This window comes from Ascaphus truei, chromosome 8, assembly GCF_040206685.1.
Source record: "Ascaphus truei isolate aAscTru1 chromosome 8, aAscTru1.hap1, whole genome shotgun sequence".
NCBI lineage: Eukaryota > Metazoa > Chordata > Amphibia > Anura > Ascaphidae > Ascaphus > Ascaphus truei.
Window position 1 is genome coordinate 62,563,413 of NC_134490.1, and position 20,960 is coordinate 62,584,372.

At 42.9% G+C, this 20,960-nt stretch overlaps 1 protein-coding gene across 1 annotated transcript in view; it reads right to left on the reverse strand.

Moving 5' to 3' along the window:
* The window catches only part of ABCC2 (ATP binding cassette subfamily C member 2), a 40,051-nt gene that overhangs the window by 1,220 nt on the left and 17,871 nt on the right, over window positions 1–20,960 (reverse strand). Inside the window, exons 15-31 of the mRNA XM_075612298.1 lie at window positions 20,677–20,743; window positions 19,897–20,023; window positions 17,695–17,871; window positions 17,188–17,355; window positions 16,284–16,470; window positions 15,888–16,014; window positions 13,431–13,566; window positions 12,517–12,736; window positions 12,197–12,351; window positions 11,356–11,511; window positions 10,627–10,826; window positions 10,343–10,469; window positions 9,635–9,736; window positions 9,380–9,523; window positions 7,694–7,852; window positions 2,651–2,817; window positions 236–430 (exon numbers count right to left, since the gene is read on the reverse strand). Of these exons, the coding sequence (XP_075468413.1) occupies window positions 236–430; window positions 2,651–2,817; window positions 7,694–7,852; window positions 9,380–9,523; window positions 9,635–9,736; window positions 10,343–10,469; window positions 10,627–10,826; window positions 11,356–11,511; window positions 12,197–12,351; window positions 12,517–12,736; window positions 13,431–13,566; window positions 15,888–16,014; window positions 16,284–16,470; window positions 17,188–17,355; window positions 17,695–17,871; window positions 19,897–20,023; window positions 20,677–20,743 (2,614 nt within the window). The remainder of the gene's footprint in view (window positions 1–235; window positions 431–2,650; window positions 2,818–7,693; window positions 7,853–9,379; window positions 9,524–9,634; window positions 9,737–10,342; window positions 10,470–10,626; window positions 10,827–11,355; window positions 11,512–12,196; window positions 12,352–12,516; window positions 12,737–13,430; window positions 13,567–15,887; window positions 16,015–16,283; window positions 16,471–17,187; window positions 17,356–17,694; window positions 17,872–19,896; window positions 20,024–20,676; window positions 20,744–20,960) is intronic.

A 20,960-nucleotide genomic window follows, 5' to 3' on the forward strand; every position in this document is an offset into this window, starting at 1 on the left:
TGATCTTATGATGTATAGTGACCTAGATCTGTAGCTTCTTTAATAAAGTGGGTAAGAAATGTGATGCTTTGTATTCTTGTATTGAGCTTATTTGGTCATCGCTCTGTACTTGTGATCAGCCGCCTTTGCATGTGAACAACAAAGAGGACCTTTTGAGTAGAGCATACTTATGTGAAAGGAACCTCACTATAGTGATGTGTTGGAGTGAATAAGGTGGAGGTCACCTGCTTCTCACCTGTTGCTGTCCATGATGGTGTGCAATCGATGTGCGATGGTAAGAACTGTGCAGTCTGAAAACTCGCTACGTATTGTCCTCTGGATCAGATTATCGGTTTCGAGGTCCACAGCGGCTGTTGCTTCATCCAATATCAGAATCTTGGATTTCCTGAGCAAAGCGCGAGCGAGACATAGGAGCTGCCTCTGGCCAACACTTCCCCCAGAAGAAAAGCAGAAGGTTACATGGTTAATGTGATGCTACGGTGTACACAATGGTATAAGATTTGTAATAACTGCTTTAAATTCTATTGGCTTTCAAGGGGGATGGTGGCTTCACAATATATTGAGGTAGGAACCATAGTCTTCCACCTGCAAAACCTGAAAAAAATCTGCTTTCAATTAGATTTATACTCGTCATTAATCTGGGCTATTTCTTGGACCATTTTCTATAAATAGGACGTTTTTCTCCTTCATACTCCCCCCCCCCCTTTATTTTTAGGACTTGCCTACTTTATTTACATAAAGGGACCAAGATCTCTAGGAATTTAGAAAAAACAAAACACAGTTATCACTATTAACAAAATAAAAATCCTGACATTGTAAGAAGCCGAGATCTGCAAACCACCTAGTGCCATAATACAGGCATACCTCGCATTAACATACGCAATGGGACCGGAGTATGTATGTAAAGCGAAAATGTACTTCAAGTGAAGCACTACCTTTTTCCCACTTATCGATGCATGTACTGTACTGCAATCGTCATATACGTGCATAACTGATGTAAATAACGCATGTGTAACAGGCTCTATAGTCTCCCCGCTTGCACACAGCTTCAGTACAGGTAGGGAACTGGTATTGCTGTTCAGGACGAGCTGACAGGCGCATGTGTGAGCTGCCGTTTGCCTATTGGGTTATTTGTCCTTACTCGCGAGTGTATTTAAAGTGAGTGCCCTAAAACCGGGGTATGCCTGTACAGGTAACCTGCATTCTATTCTATATAGCTACAACAATACCAGGTAACCTGCATTCTATTCTATATAGCTACAACAATACCAGGTAACCTGCATTCAAAATGTGTCCACTTTGAAATTAATTTAATGAAGATTTTTATTTTTTCCCCTCCATCACCAGAGATGGGTGAAGCTGTCAAAATTAGGTTCCTGAAATTTTGCAGATTATTTTGCCAAATTCTGTTCCGCATACAGATTTCATGCCTGAAAATCCAGGTGGATTCGCAGATGGATTAGGGCACACACACACCTAATTTTATTAGCAGTCGCCAGTTCTATCTATATATCCCCTTCAACCTCACACCAAATAAATTAGGGCAACACACCTGTGCTGGAAAAGGAGCACACCTGAGCGATATGCTAATATTAGGCTTATTATGAACTGTATATAATTGGTATAGAAATGCTTTTACAAAGTGTGGGATGGGACACATTTAACTATATTTTGTATAGGCATTAACACACACACACACACACACACACACACACACACACACACACACACACACCAACCCCCTTCCCCCCCCCCCCCCCCAACCAAAGAATTGCATTGGCGTAACCTCAGGTAGTGCTATGTGCAGGACCCTGTAAAAGAACCTTTTATCTGATTGCCCAGGTTCTCGTGTTCATGAAATCTCACTCACTGATTGTTACTTTGTTACCTTATGCCAGGCGTGGCCAACTTCAGTTCTCACAGGCCACCAACAGGTCAGGCTTCAGGATATCCCTGGCTCAGTCAACGACTGAGCCACCTGTGCTGAAGCAGGGATATCCTAAAAACCTGAGCTGTTGGTGGCCCTTGACTGGAATTGACCACCCCTGCCTTAGGCAAAGAAGGGTGGGTAGCCGTGCTGGTCCTTCCTTCCCGATGAAGGACCCCGAGAGGTTCGAAATCTTGTAGCATATAATAATAATATTAATTACTTGTTGGTCCAATAAAATGTATCATACCCCTCCCCCCTCTCCCTCCCCCTCCTGTGCTATGTTACTGCTTGGTCACCTTAGGTTATCTCCCCCCCTCTCCCTCCCCCTCCTGTGCTATGTTACTGCTTGGTCACCTTAGGTTTTCTCGCCCCTCCCCCTCCTGTGCTATGTCACTGCTTGGTCACCTTAGGTTTTCTCCCCCCCTCCCCCTCCTGTGCTATGTCACTGCTTGGTCACCTTAGGTTTTCTCCCCCCCTCCCCCTCCTGTGCTATGTCACTGCTTGGTCACCTTAGGTTTTCTCCCCCCCTCTCCCTCCCCCTCCTGTGCTATGTCACTGCTTGGTCACCTTAGGTTTTCTCCCCCCTCCCCCTCCTGTGCTATGTCACTGCTTGGTCACCTTAGGTTTTCTCCCCCCTCCCCCTCCTGTGCTATGTCACTGCTTGGTCACCTTAGGTTTTCTCCCCCCTCCCCCTCCTGTGCTATGTTACTGCTTGGTCACCTTAGGTTTTCTCCTCCTTCGCTCACTTCGTGGGAGAGTTTTTCCTGCAGCCCTTCCACATACAGTTTGAGATGAGACAGCGCCAGCGCTTTCCAGATGTCTTCATCCGAGTACTGGTGGAAGGGATCCAAATTCATCCTCAGGCTGCCAGAAAACAGGACCGGATCCTACAGAAATGAGCATTGCTTTGGGTATAGTTATTAGAGAGGACGGTGCATTGCCGACCCCGTGCCCGCGTTGGATGAATCTGCCGCTCAGGGTTGCGCTTATGGGTCGGGATTTCCTTATGATGCTTATACATTTTTGGGGGGCACCGTTGTAGCCTGTGATATATTTTAATGGCCCCTCTGGCAGTAAAATGTTTCATTGCAGCATGCAAAATAAATTGCAAAACTCAACCGATTCCGTGTTGATTTTGTAATATGCTTTTATCTTTCATGTTACAATTGTTTTGGTTATTCAAGAAGTAGGGATAATTAGGAGTGTAAGAACACAGTGAATTGTTGCTGCCCTGTAAGTGAAATGTGATGAGGCAGCTGGAGTCGATCTTTTTTCATGAGCGCATCTTGTTATTGTTGTTTGGAAACGTAAGAATTAGTCTGTTTGGGGCGGTTATTCCATTTGCTCTGAAACAGTCAATAAATCCCCACTGAATAATTCCTCTCTGCCCTTTAAGTTATCGCACGTAAATTACGTCAAATAGGTAACTTACCTAAGCAGGAAAATGTTTGTATTGCATATTTCTAACTATATATGCTGTATATAGCCCAGACCAGGAGTGGCCAACTCATGTCCTCAAGGGTCACCAACCGGTCAGGTTTCCAGAATATCCCTGCGTCAGCACTGGTGGTTCAATCAGTGGCTCAGTCTCTGAGTGAGCCACCTGTGCTGAAGCAGGGATATCCTGAAAACTTGAGCTGTTGGTGACCCTTGAGGACTGGAGTTGGCCACCCATGTCCCAGACCCTAGGTATATAGGCAATACAGGAATCGGACCCAGAGAATGTAGAACTGGATTTAATCGTATCCTGTGATTTTGCCTTCAGGCGATTGAAAGCATTAGAAAACGATGTGACGTTGAACTGCAAAAATGCCGTTCCAGTGCGAATATGAAACACACCTCAAAGTATTTCTTGAACAATTGTTGCATGTCCAAACCGTGGGAGAAATGCATTGTAAACCCCCTGTTTGGTTCTGGCTGTGTGCCTGCCCTGTGCCAATGTTGGGTGATAGGTGTGCTGTGCAAAACCTACAAATAATACATTCCTATATTAAGCTTGCAGTTGCTGCCCTCTAGTGGTATGTTTTATTATATGTGCTATTGAAAATGAGTACATCCTTTGGGGATGAGACCATGTTGAACTAATGACGGTGACATGTTTAATCAATTAAAACGAAGAGATTAGAGGCTTAAAAAAAAAAGTGACATTCATTTCACTTATATCAGGGAGCCTGACGGAAGGTGTCATTGGTAATCTTGTTTGCATTACCGCAGTGATTTATTCATGCATCCTGCACATCAATCACCTACTGTTATCTAAGGCTAGGGCCCCGCCGCCTGCGCTGCACGCACACCTGCCAGGCTGGCCACGCGTGCAGCCGAGTTCCCCGATCTGCAGGGGGAGTGACGGGGCGCGGCCATGATGTCACCCGTCAGGTTCGCCCTCATTGGCAGAGCCGCCGGGGGAGTGGCCTTGCGCTCCATCGTACTGAGCACAATTTTCCAGTCTTCTGGAAAAACTGACGGCGCAGCGCGGTGGCGCCCCCTGGCAGTGGGCCAGGCCCCGATGAGGGGCGGCTCTTGTCCCTGCGGGAGCTGCAGCAGCCAGCGGGGACCTGGCCTTACTGAACATATCGCTATCCCTAGCCCACTTCTGTCCTAGATACACCTGCAAAGACTGAACTGGCCACAAGGACTACGTCATATTTCAGCAGATTCCTAGATGGATAGCCATACCATTCAAATATATACATTTTAATAGAGAACAGTATACCGTGGCAGTCAAACACTGGGACAAAAGTCAAATAGACATTTAAAGTCTTTTTAATGATGCAGACATACTGTAATGCAGAAAAAGAGGGAAGGGAAACACAAATTGATTGTGCCCCAAAAAGAATTCACTAAACCGCACACTTACAATGTGTAAGAGTTAACTTTTAATATATTTACTTAAAACATATATTACCAAAGAATTGTGTAAAGTGAATTTAAAAATGGATTAAATCAATAATATCAAGCACCCATGTCATCAAATATATAATTATACTATCCCAGTACAACCTACTGATGATGGGAAGTAGAGGACACAAGATTCTCTAAGTCAGGGCATTAAACCCCTCTGGGACAACTGTGAGACTCAATGGTATGGGTTTTCTTCATGCTACATTTATTGTGCCAAATAGAAACACAAAGTTTCGGCCTGTAACTATGCCACTTTCACTTGATAAAGGCCAGTTACCTGACGAAACGTTGTGTTTCTATTTGGCACAATAAATGTATGAAGAAATCCATAGTGCTCTGAGTCATCTATTTTACTTCATTAAAAAAAACTATAAGGGACCCATGCTATAAGCGTTCATAAAAAAATCGCCTGTTTTTTTAGCGTTGCTATCAGTATTCAGAAAGCCCCGGTTACCTGTGATAGCAAAATTCCCAAAATGGGCGAGTAGCCGTCGGCCTGATCACCTCTCTGAAAAGACCTTACCCGGCGATACCTTTCTGCTGCAGAGAGTCGCCTCTCCCTGTGCAGAACCGCGTTGATTTGAGGTCCGGGGACCCCCTGCTTCCCGAGATACAGGCCCCGTTATGGGGTGCCAGAAACGCCTATGCATTTTATTCCCACGGTCACGTGACGCATAGGAGATACTGGCACCCCATCCCCGGACCTCAAATCAACGCGGTTCTGCTCCGGAGACTCCCTGCTCATACACTAGTATTAAAATGTATATTAAAACAGCTGCTACCCACAATAAACATTAAAAACACAACAACACTAATACCCACCTTCTCTACCCCCACATGATTGATACCAGAGGCCGCGGGTGTCCAGGGATCCTCGTGGTCCCCGTGGGGGTCTGTGGGCCCTCGGATGTCCTAAGGTGGTCCCCGCAGGTCCCGCTGGCCTGCGGTACCAATCCTGTGGCCAAATTTTTTTTTGCAATACATTTAAATAAATACACCGCCTTCCCCTATCTATTAATTTATTAATAACCGCTATAGTAATTAAGGGGTTAAACCACACAACCCCCGCTTCCTACCTGGGAGGCCTAACCACCCACCCTGGCCCACTATACCCACCCTCTACCTATTGATTGGCATAGTGGTACATCATACCCATATAATATGGGCATTATAAGCCACTATAGCAGTCAATGGTCAGCCTAATAAAAAAAGCAAGGAGGCCAAAAATACACAATAATAAAAGATATACACAAGCACCTCAACAGCACAATTAAATAAATAAAATCACTAACCAACAAAACAATTAATTCATTTTAAACACTAGCCAACAAAACGGGTAGCCAGCAAAACAAATAATTAATTTAAAATGCTAACCAATCCTAAAATGTACTAAAACAAGCCATCAAAATTCCAAACTATTAAATCCAAACAACAAAAACAAATAGAAAAAATTACAATCAATTCAAAACAAGCATTTGCCAAAAAATGCATTGACTGTCACTGCATTTATCTGTATCCTAAAGGGGCACAGATTAATACATTATCAGTCAATGGGCAATCACAAACTTAAAAATAAATATAATGAAAAAACCTGAAAATGACATTTACATACATGCAATATTTTACTTACCTTTTAGAAGTCTTCACCCTCCGAATCCCGCTGTATCTGCAATCTCTCGTACCGCGACGTCATCACCCGCAATCCAACGCCATCCACCTTGAAGACCAGCATCAGGTAAAAAAAATCTTCTTTCTTTTATCTTCTATCGCCGTCTTCTTTCTTCATCTTTCATTATTTTTATCTTTTCTTTAATCTTCTATCTTCATCTGTCAATCCAAAACCCAATGGTAAATCCAGAACAGGATCTCTCGTCGGCTTCTTGAAGTAAAATGAGACATACATGCCTTATATATGGCCTGTGACATCACATTTTATTGTCAGATGGTACAGCTCCAATCCGATTGGACGATGTATCATGTGCCCGCCTCTTTTTTTTTTTTTTTTTAAGGATGTGACATCATCTCCAAGGGAGGTACGTCACATCCTTAAAACCACATGGCTATATCACATGGAATTACAGCCAAAGTGATTGAAGACAATCCCATTGGTTGCTGTACCATGTGATAGGTCACATTCGTTCAAAAGGATGTGATGTCATCCCTTAAAGAGATGTCACATCCTTTTGAAGTCCTGTTTCGCCACCTCTCAGCAGCTTCTCACCAGCCTCACGCCAACTTTTCTTGGCATGAGGATTTTGGGAGAAACTCGCCATTCTAGAGCCGTGATTATCGTCGATAACCTAATCGCGGCTACTAGAATTGCACGAATTTCAAACCGCTCATCCGGCAATTTTTTTATGACGGCTGAAATTTCTGCCGATTCAGGCATTTATCGCCCACTTATCGAGGCTTACTGAATAGCAGTAGGCATTTTGGCCGATAAGTGCTCTATAAGTGGCTTATCGACGCTTATAGCATAGGCCCCTAAATGTCTATTGACTTTTGTCACAGAGTTGGAGTGCCACAGGATACTGTTCTCTTTTGAAGTCTATGGAGTGATTTCTGCAGGGATTCTCGCTTTTCATGCTAGAGCACCAACCACCATTTTGAAAGGAGCGGAGTGTGTCCGCCACCTGTGGATCTTTTGCAATATGTACATTTAATTTAAAGGTCAGACCAACATTTGCTCTTGGGCAGAGTTTTCAGAATCAGACATTAATATGCTATGTAACCATGACAAATCTTAGCCAGATGACACTCGTAATGTTTCCAGTCATACAGCTGTTAACATGGGAATAGTAATCTACAAACAAAAGATTGTGTATTCCAATTTGGGGCATAAATCCTAACGTAAACCTTTACCTGAGGAATAATAGTCAGTTTTTGGCGCAGGTCGTGAAGGCCAATGGTGGAAATGTCCACCCCATCGATCATAATCTTCCCGCCCGACGACTCAATGATCCGAAAGATGCAATTTGTGAGTGAGGATTTGCCAGCACCTGTTCTGCCCACGATTCCAATCTGAGGAACAGATCCACACAGATTTAGTTAAAAGCCAATGTGCCAAAACTAACTACTTTGTCTCCCAAGTAATATATATACGTTCAGAGATAAAGAGATTGAAACATCCACATCAATGGAACTGAATTACGCAGTTTGGGATCAAAGGGATGTAACCACCATCATATATATATATACAGTGTTCGACAAACCTATACATTTGCTCGCCCCGGGCGAGTGGATTTAACCCCCGGGCGAGTAAATATTGGCCCAAGCAGCACACGTTTGGTACTAGGTGGCGAGTAGATTTTTTTGTGTGGCGAGTAGATTTTTTGGTGATTTGTCAACCACTATATATATATATGAAAAAAAAGAAAGAAAAAGCGCCCGATCCTTGTGTAAAATCAGATAATAAAGGGTTTTAATTTGCCATGAACAGACGATTGCCAACTCACACTTTGTCAAATAAAATCAAGCAATTTATGGGACAAGCCCATGCACCACGCCGACGTCCAGATATCACAGCTGTCCTACTGTACCACATGACCCTACGCGTTTCATCCGTCTCAGCGGATTTCGATCCCCTGATGAAATCCGCTGAGACGGATGAAACACGTAGGGTCACGTGGTACAGGAACTACGGTGGCCGAACAGCCCAGGCTCCAGAGCAAAGACGTCAGTCCAGGAGTATCCTGCAACACGATCGGTGGAAGATTGAATGCAGCCAGAAGTACCTATTATTCCAACTGAGGTGAAAGAGAAAGGTTTTACTGGCAGCACATCCCACAGCAGAGCTGATTTACAACGGCAGTATCTGTATGCAGACGGAGGACAGCTGTGATATCTGGTCGTCGGCGTGGTGCATGGGCTTGTCCCATAAATTGCTTGATTTTATTTGATAAAGTGTGAGTTGGCAATCGTCTGTTCATGGCAAATTAAAACCCTTTATTTTCTGATTTTACACAAGGATCGGGCGCTTTTTCTTTCTTTTTTTTCTCTTAGGTATCGTTGGGAGGTTGGTGAGCCCAAGATTAAAGCTGCCCAGGACTGCAATTTCATTTTTTAAGGATTTGTATGGACATTCTATATTTGCATTGTCTACATTGAAAAAGAGACTTACACACATTTTTTATAGGTATATTTTTCTTTTTCTTTTATATTGTTTTTGTTGCCAACCTACATTTTTTATATTTTTTCATTTTTATTTTTTGTAACTTGAATTCACTTAGTATCCTGCCACTTTACTATATATTGTTAGACATCTGTGCTGGGTGCATCGTTCTACATTGTGGGATTTGTTTTGCAAGGATACAGGTGTGTGCTAATAGGGGCGCTGTTAATTATTTTCTATATATATATATATAAAAATAATAATTACAAAAAATAAAATAATCATAATAAATTAAAAAATAATTTTCTTTGTTTCACCCCTGAATTAGTCTTTTAAATGATGGGTGTGTCTTAAAGCACGGTCAAAATGTACAGCTTCCTTATACATTGAACTTCCATGATAGCAACTTGTCCCAATGAAGTGACGATAACTCATACCTTCTCCATGCTTTCCACCTTGCATGATATTCCTTGAAGAACAAGATCTAATTCAGGACGGTAGCGAACTGTGTAGTCAATAAACTGGACCACTCCTTTATCGGGCCAATTTGGGGGTGGGCGAGGTTCTGTGACCCATGACGCCTACAATAAAGTCATGACGTTTGTTGTGTCAAATAAAACATTTACAAGTGTGTGGCTTTCATCCAAAATACTCTCTTTATGCTTTCGACTAATACCCCTTTCACAGCTCACCTCATTCTCTAGTTCGATATACTCATGTACACGTTCCACAGCAACGATGTTGGTTTCCAACTCGGATGTCATCCGAACTAACCAGTTGAGGGTTTGCGTTATCTGTCAAGAATAAGCATCCAAGTCCTTAGTATCGCTTATCAGCATCAATGCATAATGTCTTTATACTTGTTTAACTAATGTCTTAAAGCTGCGGACCAAGCAATATCCTACATGTGTTTTTTTTTTTTGTTTTTTTTAATAAATCAGTTCTGTACTATGAGAAAATACTAGTAGCATTTTTTTTTTTTAAACAACTCTGAAATTAACTTTTTAATGTATTATAATGTAACAAGCCTTTTTTGTTTCTATAACAACCATTTACAAAGTCACACCCCCTTCCTCTTTTGAAACAGAATACTCCTCTGCAGCCATTTAGTGAACCCCCGAGCTGAATCTTTGCCAATCGATCATAGGAGAACGGATCGATCGGCAACTTAGCAAATTACTTATCATTGTGTGGATTGTATTGATGCACATATTAAAGTGGGTGGATGGGGGGGACAGCAGGTTGGACTGCTGCTTTAATGACAGATAGATTAGATAGCAGATAGACACAGAGTTATACATTACACATCTTGTGACATTAACGCTGCTTATGAAACCTCACATATGAAATGGTAGACAAGAGACAATGTGCACACAGAAACCCATTTCATTTGGACTCACATTGAGAGCTGAAGAAATGGAAAGTCCGACAGTTCCACTGTCCAGAGTTCCTCGGGCCAAAACCGCAAAAAGCGCCGCAAAGAACACTGTGAGATTCCCTGCGAATTCCAGACGAATAGCCAGCCACCTACATAGTGACATAAACAGTAATATACAACGGATAGATCTCATTCCGGTACCAATAAAATCCATCTTCCTGCCTTACGGCAACAAGCTCATACCAGGATTCCCCATTATAATGCTACCCGGCTACATATTTTCTGTTCTGTGAATTGATGCTTCACCTGTTGGAGACGATCCAGGAATAAACACTTTTCTGATTGATATCAATTGTGGCCTCGTTGTGCTGAAGGAACCTCTGCTGGTGGCCATAGGCACGGATCACAGACAAGCCAGAGACAGTCTCTCCGAAATGAGAATAGATCGGAGAGCGCGTCACGGAATCCAGGCGTCTCAGCTGGCGCGATGTGGTCACGTAAAAGCGCTAGAAATTGTTTTTTTTTTTAAATGGGAAACATGCTACTGTGAGAAATTAATAACACGTGTTTACGATATTATGTCTATGAGTAAAGGGCAGGGGTGGTCAACTCCAGGCCTCAATGGCCACCAACAGGTGGGGTTTTCAGGATATCCCTGCTTCAGCACAACTGGCTCAATTAATCAATCATTGACTGAGCCACTGATTGAGCCACCTGTGCTGAAGCAGGGATTTCCTAAAAACCTCACCTGTTGGTGGCCCCTGAGGACTGGAGTTGGCTGCCCCTATGCTAAAGATTTAGCACTGTTTTGTGGATCTGGGCCAAAGTTGATTCATTGTTACTGCAACTTTAACTAAAAAGCTGCATATATTTGCGTTGCACTCGCAAGGTTTTTCTCCTATTCTGCAATATCAATACATATCATATCCCAACACTCCTATTAGTGCTATAGCAACGCCTGTATTATAAATAACAGTATAGGAACAAACGTGCAATTCCAGTTGGCATTGTGCTTTTCAGATGAACAAGTGTTACCTGCACAAAGAAGTAAAAGATTGCTATGGGTACAATGACCGCAGCAAAGATGGGGGTGGCCAAACAAATCACAAACAATGTACCGATGACCCCCAAAATGCAGGCTATCCAGCTGCGGAATGACATGGGGATGGTCTCATCCACTGTGAAGATGTCCTGCAAAGAGAATGTACTCTGTCATTTCATCGCTTTTCACATCCCATCTAACTCATAACAAAAGACTTGAGGGGCCTATTCTCGTAGCGCCGAAGTTGTCAGTGGCAAACCGCGCGGGTTCAGAAGTCGCGGAATGAAATGGGAGAAAATCCCTATTCTCTATTGCAAATCGCACCTTTTAAACCACTTCTATAAAAGGTGACAAACCGCATGGTGGGGAGGAGGGAGGCGTTCCAACTTAGTAGGACCTCCAGTTGTATATATGTCCCCATAAACCTCCCTCAAATTAAATTAGGGAGAGATGCCTGTGCCGAAAATGGAAAACATATGAGGTACCCTGGGAGACATGTTAATGTCTATACAAAATATATTGAAATGAGTCACACATCGTAAAATATATTCTTAAGTCCAATTAGTCTAAGGGCCCTTGTGATGAAGGGGGTACCAGTGTCAGAGTCAACACAATTAGAACCCACAACTCTGCCATTCAGAACAGCAGCTCTAACATCACAATTTGGAGCTACTAGAATAGGCCCCATGGGCGGTAAGGTGTCTTATGGCTTAGCGCCACTTACTAGACATGGCCTTATTTATTCTACCAGAACAAGAGAGTCTACTCCTGTTCCCGCCTTTATTTCTCACTTCACAGGCACCTCTTGAAAAGATTAACTTGAGACGGACGCACCTTGGCAAACCTGTTAACGATGCGCCCCGTTGGCGTGGTATCAAAGAAAAGCATAGAGACATGCAAGATGTTGCGAAGCAGCCGTGCGTGAAGCCATCGGGAAGCCCGGATTGCACCTCCGGCACAAAGATATGCTCCCAGGAACACAAAGATACCTGGAAGATGTGTACATCACACATTGCTACAAGAACACGCAGGACACAAAAGCTTTCATATTCTCTACAGATGGTGAAATCCCTACTGACTGCGCAATGGTTCACTGGGATGGGTGTTTGGTGATGGGTTGGTATTGTTTTCTATGGAATCGTCATAGTCTTTACCTTGCGCTACTCCCAGCACTCCAAATACTCCGACCCTCATGTCCCTCTGTGACGCTGGATAGGTCCTATTGTCATAAGTTACAGCATCTTTGGTCCACTCGCTCAGCCAAATATTTTGTCCAACGAAGGCTGCGTTCTGAAGAACATAGCTCACAGATATCCAAAAAGTGAACCCCCATCCTACTGCACGCAGGTATTGCACATATAGCGAAAATTGCACCTGTAGCAATGTAATAAAAAGAAAAACAATCGTCAGGCTACACGGTGTGTGTGTGTGTGTGTGTGTGTGTGTGTGTGTGTGTGTGTGTGTGTGTGTGTGTGTGTGTGTGTGTGTGTGTGTGTGTGTGTGTGTGTGTGTGTGTGTGTGTGTGTGTGTGTGTGTGTGGCACACTGAGGCCGGGCTATTCCCCGCCGATCGCTCTCACACAGGTTAATAGAGACATTGAAACTGGCGGCAGAAAAGAACCGCTGGGCTGACCCAGTCTGCCCAGTTCAATCTTTACAAATGTCTTTTGAAAAGCGTCTGCAGATGGAATGTTTCGGGGTACCCCGAGCTCCTTGCCACGTCGGGAGCCGGTATTGCCGATGAGCAAGCACCCTTGATTTTTGCTATTATATAATTGTGAAGTTCAAATATGTGTTCCTGTTTGTTTTTTCTTCTAAATATACATTAACATGGCCAACTCATTTGTGTCATTAGAACAACGTCACAAAGGAGATATTAACCCTTTCATTGCAACACTACAAAAGGGTCACTGTAAAAGTATTTGAATAATTGAGCGCCGTGTTACACACACTGCGCAATGGCACCAAAATAATTCCAGTTTTCCGCCTGTTTCCCCCCCTGAAATGTTGTTGTGTATTACAGTACGTGCTTGTTATGTTTCTAGCTCTACAGAGTGGAAATGTGGTACCTTTCCTTTCTCCATTGTTTCTTTTTCAATTAGCCGTTGTCCTTTCACTAGCTTTTGCGGGTCCTCTGTCTTTTCTTTTGCTCCATCCTCCAGTGACCTTCTCAGTGACCTTTTCAGGGACTGGGTGCCATTGAAGCTGAGAAATATATTAAAAAGACTATATCAGTAGTTCTGTGAACATCTTGACTCGAGATCTACGTCACACACACTTGAAAATGAACATTTACTATGTAATGGCCTTAATTATCTCTGTACAACAAAAAATAAATGCAAAATATAACACTAGCTTTATGGGCTTGTACTAAGGATTGCTTTATATGTCCATGGGACTTCCATACATGAACTGCTGCTTATATGCGATCACCTATATGCTATATTTTGACCACTTCATGCAATGTGGCATACACGTTAAGATAGTAATTTAACAAGATGTCATTCTCTGCCCCCAACTCCCATTTGGTCAAAAACCATTTTATCTTATCCATGCATTAGATTACTGAGCTGTAATATAGTAACAAAATCTGTTACTCCCTTCTCTTTAATGTTGACATAAACTTTAAAAAAAATATTACTAAATATTTACACAACAGCCCCCTGTACGATTCTATTTTTAACAAAGATGGGAAGCAGCGGTTCTCTGGAGCCGAAACGCATTATTTACAGCTACGGGAACCCACTGGATCCCAAGATACTTACTGGTGAAGGTTCAGCCATGGCAGGGGAAACAAAATGGCGCTATAAATCTCCACATCATGCTGACCATTAGGAAGCCGCAATGCTTCCTATTGGTCCATGTGATATGGGGGAGGTAAATTCCAGGAAGTACTGGTGCTACCTTCTCGGGAAAAAGGGGTTACCTGGAGCTAAAATTAAAGCGGTTCATCCCCGAAGACCCCTTACTTCCCATCCTGGTAGATGTCCAAAGTAATCAGCGCACCTCGTTTCATGTGAAGGAAAGAAAGAAGAAAAAGAGCACAATAGTGAAGCAAGTTCACAACACAAAGCTTGTATCTGTAGATGGTAAGATGTGCACTTACATTTCAGTGCCTGTCTCAGGCATATAATGGTATCTTTTAGCGTCCTCACCATCATGAATTCATCACTTGGGGTTGCCGGAAGGACCAGTTTCACTGAAGCACCAGGAACCGGAAGTGACATAGAACGCCGACCAGTTCGGCAAGTGACTGTCGCGGACACCGGAGGTTGCGGAACATCATGAACTGGTCTGTGCCCATGTTTTAATTCTGTTTTGTGAAACCCCATTCCTGATATTTTATATAAAGCAGAACCTTGAAAAAAGAAGTCTTTTGAATATTGTGATGACTTCATGGTGGTGAGGACGCTAAAAGATACCATTACATGCCTGAGACAGGCACTGAAATGTAAGTGCACATCTCACCATCTACAGATACCAGCTTTGTGTTGTGAACTTGCTTCACTATTGTGCTCTTTTTCTTTCCTTCGCATGAAACGAGGTGCGCTGATTACTTTGCACATCTATTGCTGCTGGGAATTGGGAACAATTCGACTCTTCACGCTGCACCACATCTACCTTTTTCACGTTTGGAATTTAATTTAGTTAGCGCGCTTCCTTTTTTGTTGTATTCCCATCCTGGTAACTAATGTTGGGGGCTGAGGCGGGAATTGCCGCTTCAAGATATTTTGCCTAAGCCTATTTTCTACAAACACAGAATAAGAACAATTTGGACCAATTGTCCTGCCCAGTGCCCTAACTGGTTATTAAGCATTGTATTAAATACCATTATTAGCTTTTGTACATCTTCATATATCTTATCATCAGTACTTATTAAATAGGCAACCCTTGCATGTGGTGTTTTTGTTAGTTTGTTTTTTTTTAACACAGCCCCCGTTTTGTTGATGGGAGTCTTTAAATTAGCAATTTATGCCCTTTTTTATTTTTTTAACATAGGCTTGAAGCACGGGGTCTACGGAGCTGAACCCCACTAATTTCAGCTCCGCAGACCGCTACTTCCAGAGATACAGACCTCCATAGGGGGCGCCGGCAGCCGCTCCACTGGGCTAGCAGGGATCACATAATGGTGTTGTTTAAAAGCTCCCATGCCCTGTGGCCAATAGGAAGCCGTGATGTCATCAGGTTCGGCTTCCTATTGGCCCATTTGACCAAGGGCTTTAAACGTTGCCAAGATACCGGCAGTCCCTTCGGATGGTGTCCCTGCTGAATTAATGGGGTTCAGCTCCGGAGACCCCGCTTCAACCCTATGTTAAAAAATAAATTTAAAAAAAGGCATGAATTGCTCTTTTAAAGGCCCCCATCTGCAAAACTGGGGCAAACAGACTGCAACAGATTAATGTCTCATTGATTTGAATCAAATGTGCGCTGTCATTTGCATCAGTTGTGGCTGCGTGCTTCAGCCAGGAGACTTTCAGAAAGATCTCCCTTCCGCTTTTCTCTATGACCCGCAGACAGGTTCCCACCTGCTGTGCTTCCTCAGGTGAAGGCTGTTTTCCCTTTTCAGCGTCACTGCTACAATGTCTCCAGGGAGTTCTTCCACACTCTGTTCCGATGGCTCGCCGTCACCTTCCTCATCCACGCCGTTCCAAACTAAACAATACGGGAGATGAGAAAACTCCAGTGCAGTCATGCTAAGCCGTTACTTTGTGTGGCAGGCAATTGACTTCCAGGAATGTTAAAAAACCAGCCCAAAAGAAAAATCATTTAAATGCATCTGGGTGTATTTTTATCTGAATCAATTTGCTTTTGTGTGTCATATTCCATGGAAAGACTACACACACACACACACACACACACACACGTTCATAGATATGCACCACCTGTTAGCACGTATGACCCAGACTTGGTGTGCCCTTCACCTGAAGTTTCTTCTTCCTTTTTGTGGTTTTCCTGCTTTGCATACGTCTTGAGAAACTCTGAAAATGCTCCATTGTTTGCCAGTAAGGTTTTGTAGGATCCGGTTTCAGTGACACAGCCGCTCACAAGCACCACAATCTCATCCGTGTCCTTTAGAAAACTAACACCGTGGGTTACTAAGACACGGGTCTGTGGGGAGAAGGAAGAGCATGTCAAGAAAACCAAAACGGAATGATCAGAAAACACATCCAGATGGTCTATTAGCAAGTGTAGTGGCAATGGGGTGTTTATTTCCCAAATCAATATAGGACAAGTTGTCACTGTACTACGAATCAACAGAGAATTCAACAACAGGATCTACCAAGCTCCATGTACCTTGGGCACTTCACCTTACCACAATAGGGAATATATACAGTAGTATAAAACATGTCTCAAAGACATCACAAGGTGTTCAATATTAAAAATTATGTATCTGTTTGCAATAGATGTTTGCAGATTGTAACAGTATCTACTGCAGTGGTTCTCAACACCAGTCCTTGTATGGCACACAGACGTGCGTGGTTTAACCCTTTCGTGTTACACATTTATAAATAATTTGATGTTGATATAAATAAAGGCAGCACAATAAATATGTAATGTTTGAGGTGCACATTTGATCATGTTTGTCCTATACAAATATAAACATTTAAATGGATACTGTATGGAATGGAAGCAACACAGATTTAACTCGTATAATAGGATTCTAGTTGGATATACTGTAGTGGGACTGCAATTTCTACGCTGTTACAAAGACAGTAAGAAATCCCTTTATCAGTTGTAAAGGTTCCTGATGTAGTGAGAAGTAATAAAGCACATGGTCACACTTAAGAGATCTCTGCCACAGTTTGAGATCTCTGTCACACTTACCTTATTTTTCAGTAATCCATTGGGACCCACCACCTTCTCAAATATGTGCTTGCCAACGTGTGCATCAACAGCAGAGAGAGGGTCATCAAGGATATATATGTCTGCGTCGTTGTACACAGCCCTGGCCAAACTGACCCGCTGCTTCTGGCCACCACTCAGGTTTATACCCTATCATACAAACATTAGCCAAAGGGAGCTGGTCACTTCGTTGTTCCGTTTTATAAGACATGAGGTGTTCTGATAAATTATATATTTTTTAAACGTATACTAAAAAATAGAACAGCTGAGTTAAACAAAAACACATGGTAATGAATCTAAAAAGGGATCCGTTTTATTAAAGAAAAAAACACACTGGTATTGGTAATATGAGTTATAATTCTGATTTGCTCCAGAATTTCTTTTCGTATATCACCTCTCATATTTTGCCATCTTTACTTTTTCTTTGAGTTCAACATTTGAATAGAAGGCATGTTGTTGAGTTTGAATAAATGAAGGGATTATATTGACCTTTTCTCCTATTTCAGATTTATCCTTTCCAGGGAGTAGCTCCAGATCTGGGAGAAGAGCACACGCCTCCAGGACCTTCTGGTATCGCACTTCATCCAGCTGTGCCCCGAACAGAATATTGTCCTGCAGGGTGGCATTCTGGATCCAAGCTTGCTGAGGAACGTATGCAACAGAACCCTGGAAAAGAAAACATATTTTCACATCCTCTAGCACAGCGGTGCGCAAAGTGGGGGGCGCGACCCCCAGGGGGGCGGGAGATTGTGCTGGGGGGGCGCGGGCAGTTGCAGAGGCCCCGCACTCTTCCCCCAGGCATTTAAATTAAATGCCGGGGATCGCGTGAGGCCCCTGCAACTATTTACTTACCGGGATTCAGCCGTCTGTGTTGCGTCGCCATGGCAACGCGGCGTCTAGTGACCTGATGTCACACGCACACGTAGCATCATCTGACGCACCTGAAGGAAGGCATGGGGGCGCGAGAGCCGGGGGCAAAGAGACAGGGGGGCGCAGCACAAAAAGTTTGTGCTCCCCTGCTCTAGCACAGGAGTGGCCAACTCCAGTCCTGAAATGCTTCATGATCCCTGTCGTACATGAGCTTCCAAGACCATAGACACACAGTATCTTCTTCCGATGATCCAAAGTAGGGCTGGCCAACTCCACTCCTCAAGGGCCACCAACAGGTCAGGTTTTAAGGTTATCCCGTCTTCAGCACATATGGCTCAATCAGTGGCTCAGTCACTGACTGAGCCACTGATTGTGCCACTTGTGCTGAAGCTGGGATATCCCTAATGCCTGACCTGTTGGTGGCTTTTGAGGAGTGGAGTTGACCACCCCTGCTCTAGCAAGATAACATTGTTTAAAACAGCAGATGATATGAACAAGTGTAACATGTTGGAATGACAGCAGTGTGTCTTGTAGAAAAAGATCATTTGACCGAAATACAAAAGTTAAAATAAAAATAATCAGAAGTTAAATCAAAGCTTCAGAACTATTTGATGTCTCTTCTGTCCGCAATGCTAGTTCACATCTGATGCCTAATATAAAAACTGCTGACGAACTGGTTAAAAAATTGTATCTATGTTTATTTATTCTTTTATAATACCAACTATAGATTTAGTGCTGTAAAAAAACACACAAGGAAGATATAGTACTACACAAAGATAAGATACAGTGCGCATAAAAAAGAGCGATACAAATGTATAAAATGCTTGGTACACATTCTTATATTTATGGAAAACGCTCTAGTTGGTTAATTGAAAGGTATCGCGACCCACAAGAATTCTACACTTCTCATAAACTGATACAGCGTCTAAAAATTGGACTAATAACAGGATGGGCCCTCCAACTGCAAAGGAAATGTTAGGAGAAAGGAATCTCTGCTCCAAAGAGACCAGTTTGAAGGCCAGTCCCGCCTTGCACAATGTACAGAGCATAGATTGTGCTTTGAGTCGTCTGCAAACGGTTTGTCAGAGATTAAGTTTAACTTCCAAACAGAGTGCAGGAAGATGATTATCTCAAATAAATGTAATGTGTTATTTGTAATAATTTGGTTTTGTTATTGTTAAAGGAGCAATCCAAGCAATATCGTGTGTGTGTGTGTGTGTGTGTGTGTGTGTGTGTGTGTGTGTGTGTGTGTGTGTGTGTGTGTGTGTGTGTGTGTGTGTGTTTTTTAAATAAATCAGTTCTGTAGTATTAGATAATACTTACTACGTTTTTTATTTTATTCAACTCTTAATGCCATTTTAATTCGCTGTAATATAGTGATAACCCTTTTGTTTGTATAGAAAGGTTTTAAACACTTTCACAGTAGTACTAGATCTTTGTAACACTTTCCTGTTTGTGATCATTTGTTGCCAATATTCCCAGCAGTTTGAGCTGCAAACTGTAACAATAGATAACGGTATCTTAGTAATATAAGAATACATTTTAGCTGCTGAGTTACACTGACTGAATGATTGATTTGAAACTGAAAGGCGGCCATTTAGTGAACCGTGTGAAGCAGGATCTTTGCTAATCGATCACAGGAGAACGAACCGATCGGCAGCTTAGGTAATTAGTTTTCAATAAAGGTAATCAGAGGCTGCATGTATTAAAACAAACTTATGGCCTAAATGCCAGTCACAAAGATCTATATCAAATGAAAAGCATTAACCGCATACATTTGCCTCCAATAATAGCTTGTGGGTTAGTGTCATTCATTCCTACCTTAATATTAATGTATCCACTGATATTGTCCATTTCTCCCAGCATTGCAGACACAAGGGAGGACTTCCCCGAACCCACTACCCCGACCACTGCTACCAGGTGCCCTTCTTTAATATCCAGGTTAACACTGAATCCAATTCAGATGAAGAGGAGGTGAAGAACAGGAGAATGGAAGAAGGAAACAACACTGTGTTATAAAACGGCCCTTGAATTTCCTTCGGACATGCACTATTAACACAGACATTAACCAGCAAAGTAATAAAGATCCACAAATATCATTGCTTCAACACAGGTGGCTCAATCAGTGGCCCAGGCCAACTCCAATCCTCATGGGCCACCAACAGGTCAGGTTTTCAGAATATCCCTGCTTCAGCACAGTTGATCCAATAGGTGGCTCAGTCTTCGACTGCACCACCTGTGCTGAAGCAGGGCTATCTTGAAAACCTGACCTGTTGGTGGTCCTTGAGGATTGGCATTGGCCGCCCCTGCCTTACAGCTCATTTAAGTGAATGGGCCATAAGATGTTTCTGGTGTTGGAATTTGTCTTACAATATGGGGGGGTAACACTGCTTAATAAATATCGCATTCAATGTGTAGATTGCGTTATTTAGCCCGGTTGGGTTTTCTAGACTTAGCTGTGCTACATAAATTCACTCAACATAAAATTGACGTAAACTGCATCTGCGTATCTCCTAAAACCGTCAGCATGTGATCTCCGTACAATGTTCTGCGGTAACAGGGTAACGGTGACGTTCCAATGTTACGGTCATTGTCACTTACTTTCGGACTACTGGCTTTGCATCTTGCTCCCAGGCAAACGTGGCATCAGAAAACTGAATGGCAGCATCTGTGAAAGGAAAGAGTGTGCTTAATTCACAGACGGTGAGACACTGTGCACCATGGGGTTGTTCAGAGATTCCGCAGTCATAGAACTTCCCTTTCTGCGGACAACTTTACACTTACTGTGTAATATTTTCTCCCTAACGACACACTCTGCGGCTTGTGTGAAGATTACAGAGGCGGTGTATATTAGGCAACTATGCTCAAACACAAAGGTGTTTTTT